Source organism: Siphateles boraxobius, unplaced genomic scaffold (assembly GCF_051911475.1).
Source record: "Siphateles boraxobius isolate OS27281-9 unplaced genomic scaffold, OSU_SipBor_1 6, whole genome shotgun sequence".
NCBI classification, from domain to species: domain Eukaryota; kingdom Metazoa; phylum Chordata; class Actinopteri; order Cypriniformes; family Leuciscidae; genus Siphateles; species Siphateles boraxobius.
Genome location: NW_027509186.1, coordinates 19,536,542 through 19,561,453, shown reverse-complemented (window position 1 = coordinate 19,561,453; position 24,912 = coordinate 19,536,542). Strand labels below are relative to the sequence as shown.

General features: G+C 36.9%; 1 protein-coding gene across 9 annotated transcripts in view; it reads left to right on the top strand.

Annotated features, from left to right (window-relative positions):
* frya (furry homolog a (Drosophila)) overlaps positions 1-23,672 on the top strand; it is an 89,627-nt gene extending 65,955 nt beyond the window's left edge. For 4 of the 9 annotated variants that reach the window (XM_077208122.1, XM_077208118.1, XM_077208120.1 and 1 more), the window contains exons 41-62: positions 1,125-1,246; positions 1,752-1,939; positions 2,016-2,107; positions 2,892-3,493; positions 3,609-3,706; positions 3,827-3,997; positions 4,155-4,295; positions 5,312-5,491; positions 6,927-7,097; positions 7,328-7,402; positions 8,316-8,486; positions 10,264-10,467; positions 14,667-14,810; positions 15,733-15,896; positions 15,989-16,229; positions 16,647-16,796; positions 16,962-17,060; positions 19,177-19,260; positions 20,394-20,411; positions 20,696-20,806; positions 21,787-21,992; positions 22,448-23,672. In XM_077208122.1, the coding sequence (XP_077064237.1) occupies positions 1,125-1,246; positions 1,752-1,939; positions 2,016-2,107; positions 2,892-3,493; positions 3,609-3,706; positions 3,827-3,997; positions 4,155-4,295; positions 5,312-5,491; positions 6,927-7,097; positions 7,328-7,402; positions 8,316-8,486; positions 10,264-10,467; positions 14,667-14,810; positions 15,733-15,896; positions 15,989-16,229; positions 16,647-16,796; positions 16,962-17,060; positions 19,177-19,260; positions 20,394-20,411; positions 20,696-20,806; positions 21,787-21,992; positions 22,448-22,706 (3,691 nt within the window). In that variant the 3' untranslated portion in view covers positions 22,707-23,672. Of the gene's footprint in view, positions 1-1,124; positions 1,247-1,751; positions 1,940-2,015; positions 2,108-2,891; positions 3,494-3,608; positions 3,707-3,826; positions 3,998-4,154; positions 4,296-5,311; positions 5,492-6,926; positions 7,098-7,327; positions 7,403-8,315; positions 8,487-8,708; positions 8,887-10,263; positions 10,468-14,666; positions 15,445-15,732; positions 15,897-15,988; positions 16,230-16,646; positions 16,797-16,961; positions 17,061-19,176; positions 19,261-20,393; positions 20,412-20,695; positions 20,807-21,786; positions 21,993-22,447 lie in introns of those variants that run through there. The other 5 variants (XR_013195933.1, XR_013195934.1, XM_077208119.1 and 2 more) reach the window with 3 other exon arrangements.
* Positions 23,673-24,912: the final 1,240 nt, after the last annotated feature.

Sequence of the window (24,912 nt, the reverse complement as noted above, 5' to 3'; positions counted from 1 at the left end):
ATCACATGAATAAAATATACTTCAAAATATATTAACATTGAGAACCGTTATTTAAATTGGTATTTAAATTTTATTGTATTTTTGATTAAATAAATGCTGCCTTGGTGAGCATAAGAGACATTGAAATTGTTTACTGACTTTTGAATGGTAGTGTGATAGGCAGATAAATGCTGTAATGTTTTTTTTATTATATTGAACTTAGAGTATGGCCAAATAGCCTCCATGCAGGCTGAGCTTTAAGTGTGAAAGCTTCGCTGTTATTTCTTTTCAGTTTATCTTCACTGTAACTAAAATGAAAGGTCATTTCATGTGAATATTCCAGAGCTGTTCAGGAACTGATTCAAGGAATGACACATCTGACGCATCTTACATCTGACCTCACTCAGGATATTACAGACTTGTATGTTGCATGTATTTCATCAGTCTACATCAGAGCGGTTCTCACTGTGGTGCGGTTTAAACGGGCTTCTGATGTTGGTGCTGGTGTGGGTTCTTTCAGACTATGTTCACACTGCAGACAATTTCAAACAGTTTTACAAATCCCATTTTTAAGACTTTTAGCACTGATATTTGCACATGGATCTGTATGTTACTTGCAAACTACCTAATGACTTTCTTATACAATAAAATCTTGCATTAAGCTGGTAGTATTGGGATTATAATTATGGTGCCAACAGACATGGTGAACAGAGAAAAAATTGAATTGGACGTGAAACATTTGAGCTGATAGTGTGAACAAGTCTACATGTACAGGATGGGGAAACAACTTTTTTATTTTCTTTCACTTGAATATTGTTTCAAACAATTTTTCACATACTCTCTAAAAGGTTTCTTACAACTTAAGGTTGTTTAAAATACAGCAATGGCTGTCTGATTAATAATTTTATCTGGAAAACTATACGCTCATCTTTAATGCACCACAATGTTATTTAAGAAACACAAAAGCACATTTGCTGGTTCGCATGAAAATAGAATCTTGCAGCCTAGTCCGCCATCTAGTGGCAAGTAAGTAATAATCAAACATATGGCTCTGCTGACAAGGTGAAAGTAGCTTTTCTTGTCATCAACATAATTTATAGTGTAATATCTAAGAGATTAAAAAGATATTTGCATGGTTTGTTTAGGCCTTTTGGGCCATTATGGAGCCATGAGGATATCACTCCTAAGAATCAACACTCAAAAAGCACAGAGCAACTTACCAACTTCCTGCGACATGTGATGTCTGTGTTCAAAGAGTCCAAATCAGGTAAGCCGCATTTGTCTTTATTCATTCCAGTGTTCATCTACATTACCTGGGTGCAGCCTGTGACATTTTATTGCTATTTGTAATATACAGTACTGGCCAAAAGTGATGTCCAGCCTAGGAACATTTGACATATTCATTCTTTACTTAAATATTATTACAAATTTGTTTAAGATTTTGTGAGCATTGTGTGAAATTTTGCAAAAAAGTTTTTTTTTCTGATATATTTTCATGTCAAATTTGTAATTTTTGGCCAGGCTGTCATACAAAGAAATTATGAATGCTGTTGTAGTTCTTTTTTCTTTTGTTTTTTTGCATAGTAAAAATAAAACCTGTAGCTGTAGTTTGCCTTTTAGCCAGATTATTTAATCAGATAAATACCTTAAATTAAATATTTAGTTTAGTAGTCATACTTGTTATACTTTTTATTCATTAAAAACAAATATCCCCTTTGGACATACTTTTGGCCACTACTAAATGTCTGTTTACATGTTCTGTATGTTTGCAGACATTCGGCTGGAGCAGCAGTTGAGTGAAGTGGCGTTGCAGATGGCTCTGTGTAGCTCCTCCAGGCATTACGCTGGACGTTCCTTCCAGGTGTTCAGAGCTCTGCGGCAGCCCCTCTCAGCGCTGGCCGTCTCCGACCTGCTTTCACGCTTGGTGGAGGTGGTCGGGGAGCACGGAGAGGAGGTTCAGGTGAGGTTTGGGCTCCTTAATGACAGTTTTGACAGATTTAGTGAGAGAATAAACTCTCAATGCATCTTTTCCACAGGGTTATGTGATGGAGCTTCTACTCACTCTTGAGTCAGTCGTGGATAATCTAGCTGAGTGTCTGAAGAACAATGACTTAATTGTCATACTACGGTAAGTTCCTGCCATATAACATTAACCCTATAAAACCTGACACGACACAAAAAAAATCAATTTTGTATTAAAGTTTATTGAAACATTAGACAATTTTTTATTTCTAAAGCAAAAAAACTATTTGCATATGTGTTTTTGTTGAGTATCATATTTCATACCTCAGACTTTATGGCTTATATAGTATGATATAGGAGAATATGGAGCTCACCCTTGATGAGGAAAAACACCACATTTTATTCATAGGCCCAAACTGAGCAAAAATGTGCAATGTGGTACAGTTACTGACATTTATATTGCCAAAATGTAAGTTGAAATTCTGATAGCTTGTAATGCAAATACATGAGATTTAAATATCAGTTGTCATATATCTCTGAATATTATGTCTTAATAAAATTTTAGATTTTAGATTTTTCTAAAAAATGATATGCGGATAGTCAAGCAATCCCAGGTTACTTCAGTCCAGTAAGTGTTCATGTTGAAATGTTACTAACAACGTGTAACGTCTAACATGTAACATTACCTGAATGTATGTTTTTGCATTTATACTAAAAAGCTTTTTACTTGCTATAAAAAAGTATAAACTATCAATCAGATGACAGAAGGTATGTACCTGGGTACAACAGTTTTTTCAGCAGAGCTTCGATCATATTTAGAGGCTTTATAAATGTGTGTTTCTAATATGATACAGTTGGCTTTATAGGGTTAAGGAGTCTTCTAACTTCAACATCAAAAGTCCAAGATGCTTTGTTCCCTGTTGGTGATACGTTAGTCTATGTTCCTGCAGGGCATCTTCTCCAGATCTTCCATCCAGTGGCAAGTTAACACTAAACCATAAGAGCACCAGTCAGCTGGACCTGATTCCAGGATCAGGCATGACTTCTGAGCGAATACGCCACCAGCGTAGCTACTCCGTACCCAAGCGCTTTGGTGAGGTTGAGCGTTCCTCTGAGGTTCCCCGGAGTGCCACGCTAGACCGCATCCACCATCACCAGAGCAATTTCTCCAAGCTCCAATCCCTTTCCTCATCATCCTCCAGGGACAACGTGGTCTCCACCGACCCAGCCAACGCCAACCATCCTCGCAACCTGCTAGCCACCATCTTTTGGGCAGTGGTGTCACTCATGGAGTCAGACTTTGAGTTTGAGTACCACATGTCCCTCAGGTTGTTAGGGAAGCTGCTAGGCCACATTTCTTTAGATAAGCAGGAATACAAAGAAAAGCTGGAGAAGATCCAGATCCAGCTAAAATGGAAGGAATTCTCTGGGCTTCAGCAGTTGCTTCTGAAGGGCTTCACGTCTGCGAACACTACAGAACTTACCTTGGATCTTTTCAGCCAGCTCACACCCGTCTCGCGGCTACCAGTGGTGGACACATCCCAAGCCATAGGTAGACCTTTTGTTATACTGCCAGAAAAATGTATCATTCTAAAATATCTCTCTATTATTCCACCAAGGTTCATGTTAAGTGGGATTTTGAAAGCCAATCTGCTATTACCCTTCAGGTTTCCCATTGAATGTGCTCTGCCTCATCCCCCATCTTGTGTTACACTTTGACTCACCTACTCAATTCTGTAAGGACGTGGCTGAGAGAATTTCCCAGGTCTGTTCCTGTTACTCTGACCTTAAATCACACTATATCATTTTATACTTCAGAATTAGAAACTACAGCAAATTTGTTTGCTGACAAACTTTGTTTGTTTGCACTCATTTTGATTGACAGATTTGCCTTGAGGAAAAAAACTCCAAGCTGTCCAACCTTGCCCATGTGATGACACTGTATAAAACACACTCTTATACCCGAGACTGCTTCTCCTGGGTCAATGTGGTGTGCCGCTACCTACATGAAGCCTTCAGTGACAGCACACTCAGCATGGTTACTTACATGTCGGAGGTAAGCAAATAAAAGTGAATTATACAAAATTTGAAATTTTAACAAAAAAAATCTACCTTGTTATGATAAGACAAGAATTTGAAGGAATGCGAACATGCACATTCTTTGCGTTTAGGGAAACTTTACTTTTATAATACTTTCTGTGTTTTGTAAACAGTTGTTGGAGAAAGGATTACCTAGCATGCAACAAACTCTTCTGCAAATCATCTACAGTCTACTGAGTCACATGGACCTGAGTGCTATTCAAGCCAAACCCTTCAACATGGAGGTTCTAACAACCATAGAGAATTTTGTTCAGGTGTGACACCTCTAATTTATCACATTCACAATTTACTTATGGATTTTTTTGTAACTTTGTAAATGTATTATACAATTTAGTCATTTGGTGATGCTTTTATCCACATACAATGTAGTGTTATATCATGTACAATTATAGAAAAATACTGTTGTTTGTAATTGATGAATACCAAAGCTTTTATTTTGTATGTATTTTACTAATTTTATGTAATTATTATTATTATTTTTTTACATTTTCTGTTTAGCTTTAATTCTTTATCTATTTAATTTCTATTTTAGCTTTATCTATTTCAGTTTGAATAATTTTAGTACTTAAACAATTGTTCAATTTCATTTAGTTGCCAAGGCATCATTTATAATATATATATATATTTTTTTTTTTTACTTTTTTATTTATTCAGCTAATATTTATATTTGACTTTTTGATCTTTATTTCAAAAAATGAAAACAATTTTAATAGTTTTACTTCAAAATAACAACAGTGCATTTGAGCAGTTTGTGTGTTCTCTGAGAATCAAATATTTACTGTGGGTGCTTCTAAAATTAGTCTCGATTACATTTAACTGGTTCATATCATCTAGTCTAAATAAATGTACTTATTGCATAATTGTGTTTTATAGCGTCTCTACTGTAAAACTTTAAGCTGTCTTACATCCTTTGTAAAACCACTGGTTTTCCTTCTCTCAACCCTCCATTTGGAGGGAGAAAAAAATAGAGAAAAAAAAACACAACCTTGTGCCAGGGCTATAAATCCAAAGGCACACCCAGCAGCAGTCTATAAACAGTCATTCCTATTGGCTGCTGTCCACATTACCGAGGCCTTCAGTGTGGCCTCACAGCAAAGACGCTCCTCTGAACTTCTGCTGCTCTCGCCAGGCTTGTGTGTTTATCTCGGCAGAAGAAGAGACGACTACTGCTCGGGAAGATGGATTGACTGTATGTAATGCTTTGGGAGGTGAGCATGTTTCGTCCTTAAGGAATAACTTAGCTGTTTTGTGTTTGTTTCTGTGACTTTAGACTGCACACTGGAAGGAAGCCTTGAACATATTAAAGCTGGTGGTCTCCCGCTCGGCTAGTCTGGTTTCGCCTTCGTCCCCGCTGAGTAACGCATCCATTGTGGATGTCAGGCGTGTGTGGGACACGCCCTCCAAAGCCCTGCCTGGAAAGACCCTTGACTTTCACTTTGACATTTCAGAGGTATGACATTTCTGTCAGTCCTTCTTTATTGTCATTATATTGTCAAAAGTTTGGCTGAATTAAAGATTTCATGATCTGTAAAACCCTAAGACTTATCCTTCAAAGCTTGAAATTAGTTTTGTAGCAACCAAAAAGCACCTAGCATGCATATAAATTCTTTAAATACTGTTTATAAACCATCCCAAGATGCACCTCATAAAGTTGTTTGTGCTGGACTGGATTCTAGGAAAAGGGTGTTGACTTTGAAGGAGCTAAAAATATTTTTGAACATTTCATCACAATACAATTTCCTTTTTAGAGTTCTGTTATTTCATATTTTCTCTCTGTCTTATAATAATAATAAAACTACTACTGCTAATAATAATAATGAAAATAATAATAATAGTTATTTAATAGTAATTATCATTATTATTATTTCAATTTATATAGCGTTTTTAATTGCTCACACTCTCAAAGCGCTTTGTGTACAATACAGGAAATCCCAAGACCAAAGTATTATATAGCACTAAATAGTATTTTTTATTATTAAATGTTATTAATTTTATCATTTTAAAAATTATTACAAAGAATTCGAAAGGTGTTCTTTTGAGTGGTGATGTACGTTAAGTTAGTGAAGTTAGAGTTGGTATATATAGGTTGTAAAAGTGAGTCATGCCAGCAAACCACCAAATACTGGCATCCTCTCTGGGGTTGTCCACATTTTCCAAGGTGGAGCTGTGCAGTTTTTTATGTTGTTTCTGCTCTGTATTAGTTTTCTCCTTTAATATTATTTTACAGTAACACTTGTTTTAATGCAAGCTCTGAAGGTTCGGTCTTCTGTTCGAAACTTGATGAAAATATCAACGACCTGGTCTCATTAAAGTGTGGGAACCAAACAGGGAGCTATTTATGTAATGCATGAATTCCAGGAAATGATGTCACTCCGGCTGTGGCGTTTTGCATCCAGAGCGAGGAGGGCTGGACAGCCCTTCCAAAGTCTTAAAGCAGGCTCCTCTGCCCTCTGTCAAATACCTCTGGGACACATTTAGCCTCTTGCAAGTGGGCGAGACAGTAGAAAAAAATCTCAGTTCTGCCAGGGAACTCAAAACAAGCTCGATCCCATCCCAGCAGAAAGGATTTCACAGGAATTAAGGGCAGGTGAATTCAATAAAGGAAATCCTGACATTCCCGCAAGCTTTGTTTTGTTGCTTTATTGAAGTTCTCTTTTTCTAAAACTCCTCAACGAGACACAGAGGAGCAGGACCATTGAGAATAGACATCCACTTTTTCCAGCAGGTTCTGAATTGTTTGTGGGGATCTGAGGCAACTTAAAGTTATCAAAAGGAGTGTGCTGAAATAAAGACTCTTGGGCCGAGGGCCACAAGATTATGATATGAAAAGAAAAGAGCAGACGGGAAATCTCTGGGCTTAAATGGTGCGTTTGTGTGTGTTTTAGACACCGGTGATTGGCCGGCGGTATGACGAGCTTCACGGTTCCCCTAGGCAAGATGGGAAGAACGGAGGAGGGGTTGCCGTGACACGCAGTACCTCCTCTACATCTTCGGGCTCTTATCAAAACAACCACGTGCTGGTGCCTGTCAGCTGGAAACGACCCCAGTCCTCACAGGTGAGCACTCATGACAGAAGGTACGCTCATTGAATTTCTGATGTTTGCTGAAGAACAGTGCATAAATACTTTTGCCTTTGTATATTCCCTATATTTTTATATTTATATTTATTATTTTATTTTATTTGTTTAAATGTAATTGTTTTTATTTTAAATGTAATTTAATTTATTTATTATGTCCATTATGTTTAAAGTGTATTTATTTTTGTGTAATTTATCTCCCAATTTAGAAACGGACTCGTGAGAAGTTGGTAAATGTATTAACCTTGTGTGGCCAAGAAGTTGGACTCACCAAAAACCCATCTGTAAGTGATATAAATATTATACACCCAGTATTAGATGTTAGAAAATTTGTCAGAACCCAGATCGCAAACAATCATTGAAACAATGTTGAGTCAGTGTTGATGCGGCAATGCTAATTGCATTGAATTAATTTTGAATCAAAGTGATCTTGGTTTAAAATCACTTTTGGACCCACAATTAATGTTGAAACAATTGTGAGATTTAAAAAAAAAAAATCAATGATAATGTCAATGAATCTACGTTATGAAGTGATGTTGGTTCAATAATACTTTCGCACACGGAATTAAAGTTAAAACAATGCTGAGATTTCCACAAAAATCAATGCTAATGTCATTGAATCAACGTTATGAAGTGATGAATTAATGTATTTCATTAGATTCAGTAACAATAAATCAAAAGAAAATAACAAGCAAGCAAAACTAAGGAGCAGATAAATAATAAGTTTGAAACCCAGAGAAGTCATGTATGTCAGGCGGTTCGACAAACAAGACTTTGATATAGGATGCTACTGTTTTTTTCTCTCTACTGAGAAAGCATCAGTTAAACTACTGAGAAATGCACATCAGTGCCTAAACCAAGCCCCCAGTGGATTAGAGCAAATTGGGTAAACGGTTGAAAATGCCCAACGTGGTTTGAAAACATCCCACTAATTGAGAAACACCCACTAGTGTTCTGCAGAGATACATGCCTGCATGATCCTGTGGTCATCAACTACAAATCAGTGCTAGTTCAATGCTATCTCCAATGTCTCCACCCATGTGTGCTGTTGGCTTTTATTAAAATTTCAATGCTGATCCAACACACTTTCAAAATTGGAATGTCAATCTCAACCAAAATGATGGTTTGGATCAAAACTCAACATTGTATCAATGTCACCGTGTTATTTGGGAAGTCATACTGAAGCACTTCCTACAGGTGATTTTCTCATCCTGTGGGGAACTGGACCTAATTGAGCACCAGCCCAGTCTGGTGTCCTCTGAGGACGGCACACGTGACACAGAAAACATGGATGACACCACTTCAGAACAGCAGTTTCGTGTATTCAGGGACTTTGACTTCCTGGACGTAGAACTGGAAGATGGCGAGGTGAGAACATATTTAAAAAAAATTAACTAAAACGTTCTGGTCCCTCTTGCTTGTGCAGACTTCTGACTTCCAAATTGCTTGGGTCGAACTTTGTTTTTCACTGCAGTAAAGTGTATATTTGGGGAAAGCAATGCTATGCATTAAACTTTTGAAAACAACTGTAACTTCCTTTTACTCTTTGTAATACAATCTCCTCTCCTTGTTTATGTCTGTGCCATCTAGGAGATGCAGGTAAGCCCAGGAATCCTCCAGTGTTGTGCTGTGTGCAGTAGGACAACACCATATTGTGATGCATGTCCATAATACTGCCTAAACTTAATGTTGTGTAACGTTACAAAAACATAAATGATTTTGACCATTTCCTCAACGATGAAATGTGCAAAAGTTCCCAAAGAATTATTTATTTATTTAATTTTTTATTAATTATTTCTTTGCAACACACTTCTGTTAAAAAGTTTGTGGTCCGTAAGTAAGTCCTATTTGGGTTACTCTTTTCTTTTTTATACAGTACATTCATAATAAACCCGTTAACTTACAATGTCAGATTAGTATAAATTAATACTTTTATTCAGCAAGGATACATAAATCTGATCAAAAGTGACCATAAAGACATTTATAATGTTACAAAAGATTTCTATTTGAAATAAATGGTGTTCTTTTGAACTTTCTATTAATTAAAAAAAATCATGAAAAAATGTATCACAGTTTCATTGATAACATTGATAATAATAAGAAATGTTTCTTGAGCAGCTTATTAGAATGATTTCTGAAGGATCATGTGAGACTGAAGTAATGATGCTGAAAATTCATCACAGGAATAAATTACATAAAAAAAATGAAAAGAGCTATTTTAAATTGTGATAATATTTCACAATATTACTGGTTTTGCTGTATTTTTAATCAAATACGTGCAGCCTTGGTGAGCATGAGACTTTTTTAAAAACAATTATGAAACAAATGTTACTGACCCCAAACTTTTGAACGATAGTGTATTTGAGAAAGTTTAAGAATGAACTGGTGGGTAACATCTAAAAATATTTTGTCACTCCTTATGCAGTTTTTATTAGATTTCAACATGTCTGCATTTTAACAGCTTGGCTGTCTTATGAAATCATTAGAGTCAGTGCATTGAGGTCATTCTACAAATTTGCTGAGCCTGCAATGCCGCAGAGACACTTAAAAGGGCAGATTCAGCCTTATAAATTTGAAGTGTTTTATTTCATGGCTGTTTATGAAGCCATCATATTTTCATTCCAAACTTAGATGTAACAGTATCAAAAACCTATTGTATTTGTCAAGTATGATTATAAAAGAAAGTAATTTAAAATGACTGTGCAGTTAAAGTATACTCCTTACTTTTTGCATTTAAGTTCAGTGTTTAAGCGAGCTGCCAACTGCTGAACTGGATCTGTGTAGGAATGTAAATGTTGACTCTTGACTCTGACGTCAAGGCATGTGGCTGCAGTGATAACTTGAACCTCTTCCAAAGGAAATGGCCTTCAGGCACTTTATTACTTACTCTGCTGGAACACAATTGTGTACCTGTATTTCTGTTTCACTAATCCTTTATATATATATATATATATATATATATATAGAGAGAGAGAGAGAGAGAGAGAGAGAGAGAGAGAGAGATGTCCTTATATAACAAACTCACTGACTGAGCACCTTCACATATAGAGCATGCTGTAGCCTATGACTGTCCATTTTGAAATATGGTTTTTCACAAGATACCCATTCAGAGGACTCTTTATTTCTCCCACTCTTTCTCTGACAGGGTGAGACAGTTGACAGCTTTAACTGGGGTGCGCGGAGGCGTTCCATTGACAGTCTGGACCAGGGTGAAGCCCACCCAATGGAGGAGGACAGCCAGCTCTCAGGAAGTTCACCAAGCCTGTTTCCAATCGTCCATGATGATTCTGACGAGTCTTCTGAGGAAGAGTCTCTCACAGCCAGTCAGATCCTCTCAGCCTCACAGCTAGTAATGTTGAATTTGGTTTTCCTACATAGTTTTGCTTTCAGATTAACTGTTTAAAGTTGAGGACAAAGCATGACATGCATTTTCTAGCACATTTAACCTAAAGTCAGCATGAATTTAAAATCTTGCAACAATATCTCTTTTCTGGTGTTGTTTTTGTGTCTCCCACCGGCACAAGGGTGGGAGACCCTGTCACTCAACTGAGATCACAGCATTAGCCAACAGCAAGGATCCTATCAATTCCCCATGGACAAAATTAAGTCCCAACCCATTTGTTCTTGTCCGAGAAGCTATTTCACTTAGATATATGTCACAATAGGAAAGAAAAGACTATCGCAACTTCCATTGTGTGCCGACTTTAAACCATTTTTGGATTTTGTCCATTTTATGTCTATAATACGGTGTCCGAGAGAGCTCTATGCACTCCCAACTGAAGAAAACATATGCAAATAGAAAAAAAAAACACAAATTAAGAAAATGTCTTCATCAGTTTGACAACACATGCTGCAAATATTCACGACGTAACCCAATACAGAAACATGTTGCAAATTATCATGACTCAACCAAATACAGAAACACACTGCAAATACTCACAACACAACCCAATACAGAAACACACTGAAATACTCACAACACAACCCAATACAGAAACACACTGAAATACTCACAACACAACCCAATACAGAAACACACTGAAATACTCACAACACAACCCAATACAGAAACACACTGAAATACTCACAACACAACCCAATACAGAAACACACTGAAATACTCACAACACAACCCAATACAGAAACACACTGAAATACTCACAACACAACCCAATACAGAAACACACTGAAATACTCACAACAAAACCAAATACAGAAACACACTGAAATACTCACAACACAACCCAATACAGAAACACACTGAAATACTCACAACACAACACAACCCAATACAGAAACACACTGAAATACTCACAACAAAACCAAATACAGAAACACACTGAAATACTCACAACACAACCCAATACAGAAACACACTGAAATACTCACAACACAACCCAATACAGAAACACACTGAAATACTCACAACACAACACAACCCAATACAGAAACACACTGAAATACTCACAACACAACCAAATACAGAAACACACTGAAATACTCACAACACAACCCAATACAGAAACACACTGAAATACTCACAACACAACCCAATACAGAAACACACTGAAATACTCACAACACAACCCAATACAGAAACACACTGAAATACTCACAACACAACCCAATACAGAAACACACTGAAATACTCACAACACAACCCAATACAGAAACACACTGAAATACTCACAACACAACACAACCCAATACAGAAACACACTGAAATACTCACAACACAACACAACCCAATACAGAAACACACTGAAATACTCACAACACAACCCAATACAGAAACACACTGAAATACTCACAACACAACCAAATACAGAAACACACTGAAATACTCACAACACAACCCAATACAGAAACACACTGAAATACTCACAACACAACCCAATACAGAAACACACTGAAATACTCACAACACAACCCAATACAGAAACACACTGAAATACTCACAACACAACCCAATACAGAAACACACTGAAATACTCACAACACAACACAACCCAATACAGAAACACACTGAAATACTCACAACAAAACCAAATACAGAAACACACTGAAATACTCACAACACAACCCAATACAGAAACACACTGAAATACTCACAACACAACCCAATACAGAAACACACTGAAATACTCACAACACAACCAAATACAGAAACACACTGAAATACTCACAACACAACCCAATACAGAAACACACTGAAATACTCACAACACAACCCAATACAGAAACACACTGAAATACTCACAACACAACCCAATACAGAAACACACTGAAATACTCACAACACAACCCAATACAGAAACACACTGAAATACTCACAACACAACACAACCCAATACAGAAACACACTGAAATACTCACAACAAAACCAAATACAGAAACACACTGAAATACTCACAACACAACCCAATACAGAAACACACTGAAATACTCACAACACAACCCAATACAGAAACACACTGAAATACTCACAACACAACACAACCCAATACAGAAACACACTGAAATACTCACAACACAACCAAATACAGAAACACACTGAAATACTCACAACACAACCAAATACAGAAACACACTGCAAATACTCAAAATGCATATACAATCAGGATGTTAAAATAAATCAAAAACTCAGGTCATTGACAACACCACTGAAAAGTAGACACAACAATAAGCGGTCTTAGCCAGGTTCATCACTTGTTGGGCTCCCTTTGAAACATTTCTGTGCTATTTGCAGTGCTTTTCTGTATTTGGTTGCAATGTGAGTAGGGCTGTGCGATATAGCCAAAAAAAAAAAAAATCACACTATAATGTTTCATATCGTTCGGTATCGATAATTATTGACATTTTTTATAACCTTTTTTTTTTAAAGACAAGTAGAAAAGTTTCTACTTTTCTACAAGTAGAAAAGAATTTAAACCACTGTTTTTTATTTATCCACATTATTAAGGCAAACAACAAATTATATTAGTTTTAGCAGTCAAAAACAAAAATAAAATGTATAAAAAAATCTTCTTTATGTCTCATATTAAGATAAAAATGAATGTGTTAAAGAAACTCTTGAACTTAAATAATAGGCTATGTTACAAAATGTGTGCAATGTAAAAGTGTAAACATAGAACAATCAAGACGAACTTTGAGGTAGATTAACTGTTGTAATAAGAACGGTTCACAAAATTCACGTTTTGGTTCGATACGAGACGGTGTCATGGTTCGGTACGTTTCCAATACAGCAAAAAGAAAGAAATGCCAGAGAAATTACATTGATTTAAAAAATATATATTTATTATAAGAAAAGTTATTTTTACATGTAAGTGTGAGTTTCCCTACATCTTGAAACTTTTAGTTTTATAAATGGGGGTATTATTTGAAGGATAAACAAATAATGTTTTGGTCATCACATTAAAAATGTAATTTAAATATGATAATATTTGAGTTTTGAAGTGTTGGAAAAAGATGTACACGCACTTGAAAGCATATTCCTGCCAGACTTCCGTGGTTACAGTTTAGTGTTTGTACATAAAATCCATGGTGAATATTGCTGATCTCTGGACTTTAACTTATAAAGCCTATAACTGTTCATTCATGGCCCAATGTTTCTCCTGGTTTTCACATCAGCACTGTTTGATCCGTTAAAAACTGAGAAATTTAATTCTTCTCTCACTAGATCTCGCAGCGATGTTATTACTTCAGTGGCGAATTCAAAATCTTCCTTTACTGGATCTCTTAGCGCTGTTTAGTAACAGTGTTGCTTTCTTTGTTCAAGATCGGCTCGCGCTGCATTGGTCTTAACTGATAAACGGCCCGTGAAGCACAAAAGGAGTAGTGCAGTTTCGTTCCGCTTTCATTACCTTTGTCATTTGATGTTGGGCAACGTTGTTGTGTAGCGTCGATAAATCCGATACCGTTTTCGTTTTATCGCCCAGTCCTAATTGTGAGTATTTGCAGCACGTGTTGTCAAACTAATGAAGATGTTTTCTTAATATGCTGGTGTTTTTTCTATTTGCGTTTTCTAGCCTAGAACGACACAGCCAGTGTCGTCTAGCAACTCTCAGTTGGCTTGCTATCTAGAAAAACCAGGCCAAACACATTGTGTATAGAGTCGGTGGGCGGGCTTAACATAATGATGGCAGAGTGGCGACGGTTCCGCGTGAATTCCACTGCTAATTGAAAAAAAAAGAAGATGACAGTTACTGGCGAAAAGTGGTCTTTCGAATCAGCTTTGGCCTTTGGACTCTAGAAGGCATGGAGTTAAGCTTTTCTTTGAGAAAAGAACAAAGAACGGCACAGAAGTCCGTCGCTCTGACTATGTCACCTTCTTCGTTGCTCTGGTTGGTTGTAGCGCTATCCTATTGTAGTGCAGAGGGAATTTGAAATCCCGCCCCTCGGATTGAGCCCTGCCAATGGTGTGTTCCCAGACAGAACATCTTGATGTGGGTCTGGCTGTCAGGCTATGTGTTTTCTTCAGTTGCGGTGCATTGAGCTCTCTTGGCCACTTTACTATAATGTCTAAATAAACTCTATTTTTCATTTCAGAATGTCAGCTTGTCTCCTACTGAAGAACTACACTCCATGGACTCCCCACCTATCTCCTTTGACAACACTCAAGCTGACCCAATTCCTCTTTCCACCCCAACGCCCAGTTTTGAGATCTCACTACCCGAGGGCTCAAACCATCGGGTGAATAAGAGCTTCAAAATGGCTGACCTTTGGGGGCAGACACATTCCTACTCATACCGTACCTCTGTTCTAGAGTTTTTCCATTAACATGGCTGAAAAGGAATAATATCTTTCTGTGCTTGCTTTATCTGTCTGGCTCTGCTTTTAGCATTAATTGATTTTAGGTAGTAGTTGGCTGATACTGTTTTTCGATTGCAGGCTTTTTTTCTTTTAGAATGGGACATTAGATTAATGTGCAAAGCAGCATAGAGTTGCATGTACTTCTTGCTCTTCAAAAGCTCCCTGTTTCTATCTGCTAACCATTTCTCCGCTAACTGCTTTTCGTCTCTGAGGCCTACCACTGCTTACCATAGTCTCAGAGAGAGGCTCTGGATGAGCCACTAGGGCAATGTGTATGGCTTCTCTGTGGGTGGCAAGGCTGTAACATCACTCACATGCTAAATGCTACGGGTGCAAATAAAGAGAATGTACCCATTGCCTGTGGCCATAAACACGAGACCAGACCAATCACGTGTTGGTCCTTATTTTTAAAGGTCTCTTAACATATCTGAATCTGACATTATTGAAAAAATAAAATAAAATAAAAACTAAACAGAGAAACAATTCTCGGCATGAAGAGTTTTAATTTTGAAAGGTCAGTGAAATTTATCTGTAAAATTGTTGTTGTTTTTAATCATTTTATTTTATTTACTCTTTTTTTATTGACTTCTGTATTATGGCCAAGTTCACCATATTTCATCTTACTGCTCAGACTGAGAAAGTTAGCCACATAATTTGATCTTTTCATAATAATATTTATATTTATAAAATAATATATTTTGTTGCCACAGCTTTTTTTCCTGTAACTAATCTGTAATGCATTTGCATTGGCCATAAATGCTTTATACTTACTAAGATTTTCTTACTTCCTGCCCCAAACTAGGCTGAGGATTCAGCTGAAGAAGAGGAAGCCATTGTTAATGAGAACGATATCTCGCTCTGCATTTGTGAGTCGCCGCCTACCTGTAGTTGTTCTGACATCCTAACAGGGGACACACCCCAAAGTGAAGACAACTGCTTTATTGATGAGATAAGCCGTGTACCCAGGTACTATATGTGGGTTCAAACTCTCTACGTGCATAATTCTGTTTCATTCTTGGTAGAAAAGTCAAACTCACCACATAATTCACCTCCTCCAGTGGGTTTGGAGACCAGCACAGCTCTATGGCACAGGCAGAGGAGGAAAAGGAAGAGTTGTTGCTAGAGTCCCGTTCCTCTCCTCCGCCTTCTCCATTTTTCTCCGCCATCCTGGCCGCCTTCCAGCCGACTGTGTGCGATGATGCAGAGGAGGCTTGGCGCAATCATCTCAACCAGTTGGTGGCCGACTCGGATGGTTCCTGCGCAGTTTACACCTTCCAAGTCTTCTCCTCACTTTTCCAGGTAACCATAAGGCCAATTCACACCGCACAGACAAAACACCAACAAACACGTTTGTTGGGTTTTGTCTGATCAGTGTGTTACACCTGTTGGCATTGGTCAGTTTTTTTTTTTCACCTGACTGACCATGTTCAGTTAGTGTTTGCAACTTAACACTCATATACATAATATAATATACATAAATGATTAATTGATGTGGTGGATCTTAATAGTGGCAAGAGCTGATTTGTTGGCTGTTTTCTTGATCTTGATTTTTTTTTTTCGTTAACTTGGATTTTCTTTTGTTCATCACACAAAGCTGACAACTAAGTAGTGGCAAAGTTTTAGAAGACATGCAGCGTCTTTGATAGTAATTTATTGATGCTGACAGCATGCTGGTGTGGGGCTGATTAAACAGGATATGTTGTTTCTGACCTCCAGAGTATTCAGACCAAGTTCTGCACCTTGACATGTGACGCTGCTGGTTACCTTGGCGATGGCCTTCGTGGAATTGGAGCGAAGTTTGTAAGGTCGTCCCATATGCTGACATCCTGCTCTGAATGTCCCACATTGTTTGTCGATGCAGACACTGTGAGTTTCTCGTTTATATATGTATGTGCATGCTATATCCAGAATACAAATCAATTAAGTGCCAGCCTTAGTGTTTTATACACTTTCACCCACAATTTGTATATGTGTTCATGCCATTTTGTAAAGCACTTATTACAAAATGTATCTCTTAAATGTGTGTTTCAGATTGTGTCTTATGGACTCTTGGAGAAGATGAAGTTCAGTGTGTTAGAGCTGCAGGAGTATCTAGAGACCTACAACAACAAAACGGAGGGAGTCATATCAGTATGTTCAATCAAGCATTATTTTACAAAAGCAATATTTTAGTCATTTTCTAGTTTTTTCAGTAAATACAATTTCTAAATTGTTGATTTTTAATGTTTCAAATAAGTATATCATGATCACCAAGGCTGCAATTATTTTATCAAAAATACTGTCAAACAATAATATTGTAAAATATTATAAGAGTTAAAAAATAATATATTTTAATATATAATAATGCAATTTATTTCTGTGATGGCAAAAAGCTGAATTTTCAGCATCATGACTCCAGTCTTCAGTGTCACATGATCCTTCAGAAATCATTATTAAATAAAGAATGCTTGAATAAAAGTAATTGTTTCTTAAAAAAATCTTACTGACCACCAAACTCTTGAGCGCTAGTTTATAATATTATATATACAAATATAAGCTATATATATATATATATATATATATATATATATATATACAGGTCCTTCTCAAAAAATTAGCATATTGTGATAAAGTTCATTATTTTCCATAATGTAATGATAAAAATTAAACTTTCATATATTTTAGATTCATTGCACACCAACTGAAATATTTCAGGTCTTTTATTGTTTTAATACTGATGATTTTGGCATACAGCTCATGAAAACCCAAAATTCCTATTTCAAAAAAATTAGCATATCATGAAAAGGGTCTCTAAACGAGCTATTAACCTAATCATCTGAATCAACTAATTAACTCTAAACACCTGCAAAAGATTCCTGAGGCTTTTAAAAACTCCCAACTCACTTTCATTACTCAAAACCGCAATCATGGGTAAGACTGCCGACCTGACTTCTGTCCAGAAGGCCATCATTGACACCCTCAAGCAAGAGGGTAAGACACAGAAAGAAATTTCTGAACAAATAGGCTGTTCCCAGAGTGCTGTATCAAGGCACCTCAGTGGGAAGTCTGTGGGAAGGAAAAAGTGTGGCAAAAAACGCTGCACAACGAGAAGAGGTGACCGGACCCTGAGGAAGATTGTGGAGAAGGACCGATTCCAGACCTTGGGGGACCTGCGGAAGCAGTGGACTGAGTCTGGAGTAGAAACATCCAGAGCCACCGTGCACAGGCGTGTGCAGGAAATGGGCTACAGGTGCCGCATTCCCCAGGTCAAGCCACTTTTGAACCAGAAACCGCGCCAGAAGTGCCTGACCTGGGCTACAGAGAAGCAGCACTGGACTGTTGCTCAGTGGTCCAAAGTACTTTTTTCGGATGAAAGCAAATTTTGCATGTCATTCGGAAATCAAGGTGCCAGAGTCTGGAGGAAGACTGGGGAGAAGGAAATGCCAAAATGCCTGAAGTCCAGTGTCAAGTACTCACAGTCAGTGATGGTCTGGGGTGCCATGTCAGCTGCTGGTGTTGGTCCACTGTGTTTTATCAAGGGCAGGGTCAATGCAGCTAGCTATCAGGAGATTTTGGAGCACCTCATGCTTCCATCTGCTGAAAAGCTTTATGGAGATGAAGATTTCATTTTTCAGCACGACCTGGCACCTGCTCACAGTGCCAAAACCACTGGTAAATGGTTTACTGACCATATTACTGTGCTCAATTGGCCTGCCAACTCTTCTGACCTGAACCCCATAGAGAAGCTGTGGGATATTGTGAAGAGAAAGTTGAGAGTCGCAAGACCCAACACTCTGTATGAGCTTAAGGCCGCTATCGAAGCATCCTGGGCCTCCATAACACCTCAGCAGTGCCACAGGCTGATTGCCTCCATGCCACGCCGCATTGAAGCAGTCACTTCTGCAAAAGGATTCCCGACCAAGTATTAAGTGCATAACTGAACATAATTATTTGAAGGTTGACTTTTTTTGTATTAAAAACACTTATTTTATTGGTCGGATGAAATATGCTAATTGTTTGAGATAGGAATTTTGGGTTTTCATGAGCTGTATGCCAAAATCATCAGTATTAAAACAATAAAAGACCTGAAATATTTCAGTTGGTGTGCAATGAATCTAAAATATATGAAAGTTTAATTTTTATCATTACATTATGGAAAATAATGAACTTTATCACAATATGCTTTTTTTAGAAGGACCTGTGTATATATATATATATGCTACAGCTTGTTCCTTTCAACTTTTTGTTATCCCTATGACTCTTCCAGTGGCTCCGCAACTGCAATGCCAGCTTCCCCAAATGCACTGGAGATGGAGTGATCACCTATCAGCCCGCTGAAACAGAGGAGAAGGTATGAAACTCTGCTTTTTCAATATCATAACAGTTAGATTGTCTGACATTCCAAAAACAATAATAATAATATAGGAATTACACTATTATTTGAGTTCAAACTAGAACTTTAACTAACAGTTCAGCTGTCTAAAGCTGACACAACCCTAAAACTGCAGTGCACCAGTGTACCAAAAATATTGCATGCGTTTCTGTCTTTATTTACTAAAGCAAATATGCAGTAATACTGTATGTGAATGTTTTAGTGTGATTGCATTGTCTACTGATTGATGCCACTGTAATGTCCATTGTGTCCTGAGATATAAGTGAGATTAGTTTAATCAAATGTTTCAGATGCCATTTCAATGTCCCTCTTATATTTTCTGCGTTTCGATTGTTCTGTGATAGCTCTGTGAGTGACATCTCTTTTCTATCTGTCTGCTCTTTAACTTTACGCCTGTTTCAAATTCTAGCTGTGTTACTTCACAACAACGCCCCTTATTCTTATGTTTGATTTGGGGGTTATCCTCTGCTGGGCTTTGATGAAGTTTGCAAAAACCATGAAAAGGTTTTTCCATGACTCTATAGACCAGGGACCAGTTGCAATAACTTAGCCAGCAGTATGCTAAGTTTGTGTCTTAAGAACTAGTCTGACCAAGTAGCAGTTAGACAAGAGTAATCATTCTCACTTTTTCCAATTACACCAATCTACCTTTTTCTGTAACTGACCTTAAAACGATAGGACCAGTCTGGAAAAAAAAACAAAAAAAACGAGATGACTAACTTTTAAGACTAGTCTAAGCAGTTTATGCAACCGGCCACTGTTTTCAACCCTTCAAGATCCACAAAGATGACCAGTTAAAACACTTAGCTCTCAATAAAAAAGGCATTTAGGATTTGTGAATAAATGGCATCTTGTTTTGTCACCCAGCACAGTCCCCGTGCAAACATAAAAATAAGAGGACACAGTTGTGAGCCTTTTTTTCTTTCTCTGCTTGTCCATGAACCTTTTCTGCTCATGCATGTTGGAGCCGTTGTTTGCTCATGCTTTATATTGCCAGTGCCACTGGGCTGCATGTTTTCACACTACTGTATATTCAATACTTCTCTTCCTTCTCACTTCTCACCTTTTGTCTTGCAATGCCTGCTTTATAGCAAATGGAATCTCTTGCAGTAAGTTTAACAAAATATTTTTTTGTTAACGTTACATCTTCTTTTTCCTTTCTTCCAAATACCCACATTATATGAGCACTCCCAAATATTATAAAGCATATCAGATTCACATTTTTAAAATGAAAATGCTGTTTTGCTAACATTAACAAGCTTGTATCCTTGTTAATGATTTGTTTTTCGTCTTCTATGCCAGAACTGTTCTGTAATTCTTTCTTATATCCCAAGAAACGTACGTCTTAAACCAAATTTTGGTATTTATTCTATTTATGCATCTTTGTTCACAGCAACTGGAGCTTTGTCAAAGACTCTACAAACTCCACTTTCAACTGCTGCTGCTTTTTCAGTCTTACTGTAAATTGATCGGCCAAGTTCACGCTATAAACTCTATACCAGAGGTATGTGGATATCAGTGTCTTCTCATCTGAAAAGTCTAGCTTGCAAATCTTTATGAAATAGTATGGAGCGCTGTACATGAAATGGGGAAATCTTGTGGCCACAAATTAAGAATTTGTTCCCACAGCTTAATTCATTTGCTTGTTTTAGTTCAGTTGTGGACACTAATTTGTTCCCTTTTTTTGTAAACTTGTGTCCAAAACTAAGAAACTAATGGCCAGATTTACAAAACAGGGCAAATTAGCATGAGAGCATAATCCCATAAAAGCGCCAATGGGAGTGAAAAGTTCTGCGCGTGATCTACTGATGACGCACAGATGAAAGAACACAGATGCAGTCAGATAATTTCCATAATAACCAACACAATCTACCAAGAGCAGTGCAGTTTGCGTCTGCTTCAAGACATGCTTTTTTTGGGCAGTAAATCTGGCCCTAAAGTAAATGTAGGGAATAAATAAGTACAATATGGTAATTTAACTAAATTACGAAACAAATATAACTAAATTACTAAACAAATTAGTATAATGTTGCCACGAGATAATTAAAATGGGGAAACGAGTCAATAAAATGCAGGTACTAACTAATAAATGGTGGGAAAAACACCTGGCCTCAATATCCGTTTTTTTATTATTATTTATTATTGTTATTTTTTTTGCATATCATGTGCTGGGCTCCTTAAAATAGCAATATTTGCGCATTGTGTTTGTTTATAATGTTTTTCCTAGTTACTAATTAGGTACCAATTAGCATTGTTTTTTTTTGGACATGTACAATGTTAATACCATTATACTTTGAACTTTGCTGGCGTACTATATAAATGCCATCGTACATGAATATAGTAATAATTCTGTACTTTTTGTTGATATCATCACTTTACTATAGTACCGCCACTGTATCTTTTTGGAAGGGTTAAAAAATAGTTTTATTTCTCACAAAAGAGTAAATTTGATTGTCATTTATGTGTAATTGCTGTCCATTCTAGCTGCAGAATATGTCCAGAGAGTTGAGCGAGTTGAAGAGTAACCTGTGGGCAGCAGCAGCCTCAGTGGCCAATGAGACAACAGCCGAACAGAGAGATCCTACCGCTGAATCCCCCTACAGCTCCTCTGAGGCTGCTGTACAGGCCATTCTAGAGAGCCTGAAAACCAACCAGTTCTCTAGAGCCATCCGTTACATACAGGAATGCAGGTAAACTTCCCATCGGGAGAAATGACTGCAACTTATTGTTCTATAATGGGGAAAAAAAAATCTGTCATCGTTTACTCAACCTGAAGTCATTCCAAACATTAATGATATTTGCATATCTTTATGCAGACCACACACACACAAAATATTTTGAAGAATGCTAGAAACCAAATAGTTTTGGTTTACCATTCCATTCCATTGTATGCACAAAAAAATACAATGGAAGTCTGTGTTAACCAAAATGGAATGGTTACCAACATTCCTCAAAATATCTTATTTTATGTTTCCCAGAAGAAGGAAATGCATACAGGTTTTGAATAACATGAGGATGAGTAAATTATGACAGAATTTTCATTTTCGGATGAACTATCGCATTAAAAGTGAGATTGTCAAAAATGAATACATTTGGAGTTATATGCAGTACTTTGCTCTTTAACTTTTCTAATGACATCTTTCAGGAAAATGTGGCCAAGTGACATCTTCGGCAGCAGTTCGGAGAATGAGATCCAGACTCTGCTCAACATCTATTTCCGGCACCAAACTCTGGGTCAGACAGGAACCTTTGCCCTGGTCGGCTCCAAACAAGACCTGTCTGAGATATGCAGCCGACTCACTGAGCTTAACTGCGAGATCCGAGACATGATTCGAAGGGCGCAGGGCTATCGGGCCATCACTGCCTTCCTTCCTGACTCCAGCGTGACCGGCATCAGCCTTTGAGGCGCACTTTAAGGGATCAGGCCGGCATTGGCTCTCTCTCCGCAACTCCTGTCTGAAGATGCTGCTGCCTTCATTGTATTCCCCTAGCACACTCATTACTGTCCTGCTTAAGAGCTGACATGATGTATAGCTGAAAAAGCCTGGAAAAAGGCAACAAGGGACAGTAAAAGAAGTCGACACCTTGGCTTTTTTGCACTAGTTATGTATGTATGGGGCCGCCCCCTGCCTCTGAAATGGGGCCTCTACTACTGCAGGCATGAAATGTATACCAAAGCTCCACGAATGGCTCCTCCTGGCCACGGCTACCATTATACATGCTACGGGAAAATGTGCAATGCCTCACACCAAGTGAAACTTTTCATCTTAGAGAGAATGTTTTCTGCTCTCGGCTACTTGATGATAAAGAAATGTTCTGTTCTTGTTTTTGTTTAGTTTTTTCTGATAAAAGCCGAAAGCCGTTGTTAATGTGGCTTTCTAAATTGTTTCAAAAGATCAGACTTTTCACTCCCTGCATCAGCTTTTACTCATACAGACAGAATGTCTAACACAATGCAAAGCTACTGTCAGAGAGAATTGGATGCAAAAAGGGGTCATCCAGCACTTACTGTATTTATAGGGGTGTTTGATTTTACTAATGTCTTTCTACTGTTTAGTTGCTCCTAGAAGATTTATTTATATTCTCAAAAGAAAGATCATCATGCTTTGATTATCATAAAATGGTATAGTTTTATAGGATAGATTTATGTCTATTCTGTCTATTGAAATGGCCAAGCATGCAACGGTATGTACCACAAGACAAAATAGAGATATTTATGGATAGAAAATATTTTAAGTGAAAGATACATTTGTACATAGTAGTGGGAGTGTAGCCCATACTTGTAAGATTTTATTTTTATGATTTTATTTTGCTGTCTGCTGTATGAATGTGTGCATGCAATAAATAGAACAATAAATAATATTAATTAATATCTGCTCAGTTATGGAGTGTTTTTTTTATTTATTTAAATACTTGTTGAATACATTCAGATGATACAAATCTAAATTTAATTAAGAACATCACAGTTCTTAAATTTAGTTTTTAATTATTTGAAAACTTGATTGGGTGTCCATGCTTTCATGATGATGTACGTGTTTGTTTGTTTTAAATTCTGGAATAAATTACAAAATGTTTAACATATTGTCTACAAAAGGGAATCTTAAATGACAGGATAAGAACTGAATTCAAGCAATACATTATTATTCATTTATTTTCTATGGTTGTGCGCCCTCTGGTGTTACCAGAATGGAAATTATAAAGACACTCAAGATCAGAAGGTTTTTTTTTTATTTGCCAGTTGTGGAACAGCAAACAACCGTGCTTTTTGACAGTGACTTGACAAGTTCCTCGATTATGTCAATTTTGGTGGCCCATGACTGCATTAAAGACACAATTAAAATTGTTTTATATGTGTTTGATCCATTGTTATCTTGCATAAAATTAAACTAGCATTTAACTCAACAAACTGGTAAATTAATTTATATGTTTTGTTAGAATAAAATTATTTTTGGAATAAGCTGTAAGTATTACGAAGTAACAAGTAAAATAACAGGTGATAATAAAATATTAATCTGTAAAATTTAACTTTGTAAAGAGACTATATACAGTACATGTGCCTCAAATGAGAATAAAAAAAGTTTGACGTTTACTTAGTGTAAATGATTTTGCTGACTATAAATATAAATAAAATAGATTTTAAGCAAACACTGTGCAGAAATTTGAACTCATTTCCATATGTTTGTATGCCAATTATGCCAGTCACATTGCAAACAACGAACATGACAATATAGTCATTTCCAACATATGGTATGAAAAATATTTAACAAATATTGACAACAACAAATAGAAAAAGGAAATATATTGCTGTGGCGAGCATAATATATAACATAATAAAACAATTATATAATAATAGGCTATAAACAGAAAAAGGAACAGGTATGAGATCATCATACAAATAGCGTAAAAGCAAAAAAACGTTTTGCTTTACTATTTTTCAACCCAAATAGTAACTTAATATAATTTTTCATATCTATCTGAAATAAAAAGTTGACTCATTTCCATCTTTAATATACTCATACAATATACATTTGTGTTAGCAAGTAAGCTCGCCCCTGACCTCAGGCTCGTGTTCTGATTGGTCGAGACAAGTGCTCTTCCGTTGACGACACT